The 7,055-nt window shown below is 31.8% G+C and overlaps 1 protein-coding gene across 2 annotated transcripts in view; it reads left to right on the forward strand.

The window, feature by feature from the left end:
- LOC145261083 (rab GTPase-binding effector protein 1-like) overlaps positions 1-6,346 on the forward strand; it is a 297,945-nt gene extending 291,599 nt beyond the window's left edge. For both annotated transcript variants that reach the window (XM_080119264.1, XM_080119263.1), the window contains 3 exons: positions 417-533; positions 4,402-4,512; positions 6,043-6,346. In XM_080119264.1, the coding sequence (XP_079975390.1) occupies positions 417-533; positions 4,402-4,512; positions 6,043-6,210 (396 nt within the window). In that variant the 3' untranslated portion in view covers positions 6,211-6,346. The remainder of the gene's footprint in view (positions 1-416; positions 534-4,401; positions 4,513-6,042) is intronic.
- Positions 6,347-7,055: the final 709 nt, after the last annotated feature.

The following is a 7,055-nucleotide window of genomic DNA, read 5'->3' on the forward strand; positions in this document are numbered from 1 at the left end:
GAGCAAAAGGGAATATGGAAGTAAGTGATAAAAATGTAAAGCAGACGTTAAACTGATGAGGATGCATGCAAAGACACAGAATGAAAATGTTAGTGTTTTTTAGAGTTAAAAACACTGCGATAATGCACTGCGATAGCTACATATTTTAAGAGCTTTCTTAGGTTTTCAAATAAACCCCTTTGAGCCGACGCTGCATATTCTAAACCATCCAAAGCTACAATTTTTCAAACCTTTCATTTTGCTGATTTTTTTCCCCCGTTTACTCCTTTCCAAAATTCAGGGCAGGGGTGATATTCATACTCTTCCATTAGGATTTTTAATTTTATTTTGTTTACTGCCATTTTTAATTAAACATTTTTCAAAAATTCTCTTAAAATTTAAATTTTGAATATTTTTATTTTATTTTTTTTCTCCAGAGTAAATCCGACAGTGAAGTGGCCTTACTGAAAGCCAAAATCCATTCGATGCAAGTTGACTTAGAAAACAGTGAAGCCGTACAGAGAGACTTTGTCAAATTATCACAATCATTACAGGTAAGTCTTCCTAACCCTAATCCTAAACCCAACCCTACCCCTAATCCCTAGCTCCTAACCCTAAACCTACTCCTCCAACCTACCTCTAACTTCTCACCCTAACTTTAACTCTAAACTGAACCCTCTGTTACACAATATATGATAACTAAGCTGGGCCTGCTGTTTTGGGCTCACTCAGTGGTGATTTTTAAGCCATTTTCATGATTCCTGCTTAACATATGCTGATAATGATCAAAAAATATAAAACATTTTGTTTTTTATTTTTCAGTGGTGGTGGTGGGGGGGGGGAGGTTGTATTAAAACAAAAGACAAACTCATGTTACACTCGAGAGGGAAAGAGAAAGTTTAGAAGAGGAAGAAAAAAATAAATGTATAAATACAAATGAAAAATTTAAGGAGACCAAAAAAAAGTGCAATTTTTTTTTTTTTTTTTTTTTTTTTAATAAATAAATACATGCATTTATTCAAAAACAAATTTTCAATTCATAAAAGAACCTTCGTCAGAGTAATAAAAAAAAAAATCTTGAATTATCCAGACTAACGTTTTTTATGAATCGAAAATTTGGTGTTTAATAAATAAATGTTATTAATTAAAAAAAAAGTTCTCTTGCTTCAACAACACCTGAAAACACTTCAAACATTACCACCCACAGCATTGTACGTAAAAGGAAAAAAAAAAAAATTTTTAGATTTGCATTCCAATATCAACAGTGCTTATTAATTAACAATGAATTTTACACTGTATACATATGGAGACTGGAAGTCGTCTAGCAGAGACACCTGAGAAGGATCACGTATCAAATGTGGAAGTTCTCAGGAGAGCAAACCTAGTCCGCGTTGAAGCTACCCTTGCTTCTATGCAACCACGATGGACCAGGCACATAGCCAGAATGGAAGACGACCGAATCCCAAAGATGATCTTCTACGGGGAACTGGAAAATAACCCGCAAGGTAGGAGGTCAGAAGCTTTGCTACAAAGATGTAACAAAGCGGAACCTGAAGACGATGAACATCAATATTGAGAGTTAGGAGGAATAAGCCAAAGAAAGGAGTAACTGACGGAGCAGTTTCCACAAAGGGAAGGAATAAATAGAGAAGCCTTAGAGCCGAGACACTATCGATGACACAACTCCGGCATCCACATATGCGGTGCCTGTGACCAGACGTTTCACACAGAAAGAGGACTATGCAAACACCAAAGGATAAAGCACTGAGACCCCGATTAGTCATTGTCAAGACTGATGGACTGCATCATGATGATGATGATGATGATGATTATTGTATAAATAAATGTTCAAAGAAAATAGGTGGAGGGGCTTTATAAATATGATTTGGTCATTGTCAGCTAAGGTACTTCCTAACTTCCGACATAGCGCTACCCGGAAGCAATGACAAGGTAAATCAGTTTCTTCACCTTTTTCGTTAATACTTATATCTCCCCTGTACATGTACTTTTTTTTTATTATTATTACAATTTTCTGATCTTTCTTTTTTTTTTTTTTTTAATTTAATAATCATCGAAAAGTTTTTTCGGTTTTATTTTAATAAAAAATTATTTAAATTATTATTTTTTTTTATAAGAATTATCAAAAACACTTTTTGCGCTCTTTTTTTTTTTTTTTTTTTTTTTTTTTTTTTTAAAGAATTATTGAAAACGCTTTTTAAAATCTTTTAAAACTATTTAGGAGACTATTATGTAGGTATTGGATACGTTTTTTTTTTTATGATGTTTGAAATTTTGTTATTTTGATTTCAATAATTTTATTTTTATACTTTCATAAACATTTATTATATAAATTTAAAAAACATTTTTAAAATTAAAAAAAAAAAAAAACTTATTTTTATAATTTCATAAATATATATTTTTTTATAAAAATAAAAAAAAACAACTTTTTTTAATTTTGTTATTAAAAGTTCAAATAAAGACTAATTGTCTTATTTTTGTCTTTTTATAATTTTGTTAATTTTTATTGTATACTTTTCGATAATGTCCTTTTCTTATATTTCACTTCAATAAATCGCTTCAAAATAGAGATATTGAAGAACAATAAAAGTGAAGGAACTGATTTGCCTTGTCACTTGCTTCCGGTAGCAGCTACACCAGAAGTTAGGAAGTAGGTTGCCTGACTGTAACCTAAGATTTTTTTTGTATACGAACACATTTGATTATCCATAATCCAATAAATCAGAGAATTTGAGAAATAGAGAAAAAAATCTAGAAAATATCCACAAGTGTTTGTTTTGAAATAAACAAAACACAAAATAAGTAAAATATGTATTATTGTATATATATATATATATATATATATATATATATATATATATATTTTTAGCAACAGTGAAAAACCATGGCATTTTAAATGTATAATCACTAGGGCTATGACAACAGAATATTCTTATTGTTTTGACTCTCGAGTATATATCCAACACAGTTAGACACAGCTAATCAACCGAGAACCACATCACTCTATATAAAAGCATAAAAGATATCAACGGATACACACTCGAACATGAAAACAAAAAAAAAATATGCCGTTGTCCTAGCTCTAATAATCACATATTTGCATTATATTGCATCTTACCAATGCGTGTATGTATAAAACCTTTGTCGCTGTCTTGAACTCTCCTCCCCATTTTTTTTTTTTTAAATAAAGAAAAGCACACAGTATCTTTTTGAAAGTTTTAAACATGCTTTTGTTTTTTTGGGGAAGGTGGGAAATGTCCAAATAAACCTGATAGTTTCTTTTTTTAAATAGACAACATATGGTCCGTCTGGCTAATTTTGGTACATATCGATATGATAAAAAAAGTAAAGAAAAGTAATATGTTGGACAGTATCAATCTTTTCGTAGATGAAGCACCCATTTTTAACATGGTCAATTTGTATAAAGTCAAAGGATTTCAAAATACATTGAGATGTCATAATAGACTCTCTCTCCTTCTCCTGTCTCCCTTTCTCATCCCTCTTCACTTCTTCCTTTCCCTTCTGCGTTTTCTTTTTCTTTTCTCCTTTCTCACTCTTTCATCTTCCTCTTTTTCTCCTCTTCCTCCTTTTCTCCTCCGTCTTCCATTCCCTTCTCTCTCTCTCTCTCTCTCTCTCTCTCCTCTCTCTTTCCTATTTCTTCCCATCTCCTTTTTAAATGATTTACATCATTCCCTTCTCTCTTTCATTCTCCCCTTTCTTTTACCACTCTCTCCCATCCCCCTATCTCCCCTTTTCTTTCTCTCTCTCTCTCCTCCAAATATTTACATCATTCCATTCTCTCCTTTCCTCCCTATCTTCCTTCCCTCTTCTTCCACTTTCATCCTTCTCTTCCTATCTACCCCTCTTCTTTTTCTTTTTGTCTTCCCTCTTTCTCTCCCCCTTCTATAAATTATTTACATTATTCCACTTCTCTCACTAGAAATAGTCAAGATCCTCAGAGTTTTAGTATTCCATAGATTCAGAATCGTTGTTCCTTCTAGGCTGACAAGATTTTTTTGGTAATTCTTTTGTAAATATTTTTGTGTTTATTTTGTAAATATTTTTGTGTTTATTTTGTAATTATTTTTGTGTTTATTTTGTAAATATTTTTGTGTTCATTTTGTAAATATTTTTGTGTTCATTTTGTAAATATTTTTGTGTTCATTTTGTAAATATTTTTGTGTTTATTTTGTAAATATTTTTGTGTTTATTTTGTAATTATTTTGTAATTATTTTTGTGTTTTTTTGTAAATATTTTTGTATTTATTTTTGTGTTTTTTTTGTAATTATTTTTGTATTTATTTTTGTGTTTTATAATTATTTTATAATTACTTTTGTATTTGTTTTTGCATTTTTTCTAATTTTTTGTTTCGAGGTGAATATTTTGTCTTGCTCTTGTTTCAGATCCAGTTAGAAAAGATCCGACAAGCTGAAACGGAAGTGCGATGGCAACACGAAGAGGATGTCGATGAATGTAACAACTGCAGACAAGCTTTTACTGTGACCAGACGGAAAGTGAGTCTAAATTATTCTCGACTTTTCTAGATGGGGTGCCGGAATAGTTTTAATGAATCTATACAAATGGTACTTACATAAATTTATAATTTGATGCAAAAAAAAAAAAAAAAAAAAAAAAAAAACAATAAAATTTCTTTTAGTTAAAAAGTAAGCATTTTTAAATCCTCATTATCATAATCGTCAGTCTAACATCTCTTTCACATGCTGTCATGTGTTGACCGGCTTTTAGAAATTGACTTAGAAACTAACCTATCTCTGGCCAGGTCTTTATTTATCCTTCTTTCAAATCAATTCTTATCACTTCCTCCTATGTTTCTCTTGACCTTCCGCTATGAACTGACCTTGTACCCTAATTCTAGATCTACTAACTGAAGAACTATTTATTCTTCCAGTGTGGCTATACCATCAAAGTCTCCTGTTCTGCACACATTTAATCTTCTCTAGAGGTCATCAGAACTATGCCTATAAAACTTGCATTACACATTCATTGTATCATTTTCATATCATTTCTTCATGCAACGCATGTCCTCAACCCCTCATTTCATTTCCATATATGATCTTTCTGCATATATGTCTGATAGACTCTTCTTTTTGTCAAAAGTGTTAACACTCTGCTGGTTAGTAATGACACGCATTCTCATAACTTACTCCATCTAATTTTTGCAATCACACTAGCACCTGCTTCACCCTGTCCTCCAACGATATCCCCCAAGTAACAAAACTTCTAAACAGCCTCAGTGGTTGTACTATTGGAAAATTTTTAAATCCTTATATTTAAAAAAAAAAGGCCGGTGGGTAATAGGATATTCGATTGTGTAATCTGGGCATTTTTCATCATGTTTTTGAATTTTTTACATGTCGATTGACAATTTTATATATTTTTTAATTGGAATTCATTGAGATGAGTATTATTTATTAATTTATTTATTGCGATTTGCGTCTCCCAATCATTGAAGTTCTACTCATTCACATGAACAAACCACCAAACATCAATAAGACATACAGGATGACCCAAAAAAACAGGCCCCAACTCTAATTAGACCCTGTTTCTTAGTGTTTTTTCCGAATGAAATGAAACTTTGGTCATAACTAGTTTATTATATTCAAAACATCACATCAAAATACTAGGATCTTTGGCCTTTTTTTCTCTGTTGACTGTAAAATGCTCAGAAAAACAATTGAATGTTCTGTTTTTTGGGGGGGGAGGATCACCCTGTATGAGGGGAAGGCATGCTTAAGTGCTTTTAATGATTTTAAACAATTTAAATTTCAATAAATTCACTAAATGCAATTTTTAATTCATCATCAAAACATTCGCAGCTATGGCAAATTTCTTTCTACACTCCAACAGAACATTCGAACGCCAAAAGGAAAAATGGATTGCAGAAAAATAAAAACGGGACTTACCCCTGCTGTTGAAGGAAACATGTGTAAGACAAAAAGATGCTGCCCAAATATACTGATCTCTTTGATGTATGCACAACATGAAAATCTTAATGTTTCTCTCTTTTTCTCTTTCTTCCGCAGCATCACTGTCGACATTGCGGGAAAATCTTCTGCGCTGATTGTAATGCAAAGAATGTGTCAAGCGGTCCAAACATGCGGTCCTCGAAAGTCTGTGATGTGTGCCACACCATTCTCGTCAAGGATGCGACACCCTACTTTAGCACAGAGCCTCCTTCTACCCCCCATTAGCGTCGTCGATAACCTTTTGTGTTTGTTGGTTTGATTTGTTTTAGCTGATTTTTTCAAGGGGGGGATCTTTTGGGATAGTGACTTGTTACTTTTTTTTTTTTGAGTGATCAGGATCTGCTCACTCTCCCGCGCGGAGAGGGTGAGACACTGGAAGTGACACAGTTTGTAGATAGGCCCAGGTGGAGAGGCTGAAAGGATTTCTTTCATATATATATATATATACATTTGGAAAACGAAAAGGCAAAAGCCGAAATTATTTATATATTCATTAATGTTTTGTCTTTATTCTAAAACTTGTATTAGGTTGATGCAAAAATAATGTCTTTTTTCAATATGTAGTTGAACGTCAAAAAACATTATTTTTGCACCAACCTAATACAAGATGATTCTTGAAATAAAGATGAAATATTCCTGACGCATAAATAATTTTGGTTTTTCATTTTTTATCTTCCATCATGTTGAAATAGTATTTCCATAATTTTGATTTTATATATATATATATATATATATATATATATATATATATATATATATATATATATAATGTGTGTCTTTGTAAAACATGTCATTGGACAGAAGAAAGGATCTGAGTGCTCAATTAGATATGTAAGAGCAAAATACTTAATTTAAATAGTAGATATATGTCAATTTAATCGGCCTTTGATACCTGCAGTTTCACAGAAATATTGGAAATTCTGTCCATTGTGGTAAAAAATTCCAAGAGTGTCAATTCTGCAGTCGGTGAAGAATAAATGAATATATTTGGTATTTTTTAGCTCAACAGGCAGAATTTCTAGTGCCTCCGTAAAACCACAGGTAAAAATAGTCGATCAAATTAATGTATA

This window comes from Euprymna scolopes, chromosome 37 (genome assembly GCF_053919585.1).
Source record: "Euprymna scolopes isolate OS-2025 chromosome 37, ASM5391958v1, whole genome shotgun sequence".
Classification (NCBI taxonomy): domain Eukaryota; kingdom Metazoa; phylum Mollusca; class Cephalopoda; order Sepiida; family Sepiolidae; genus Euprymna; species Euprymna scolopes.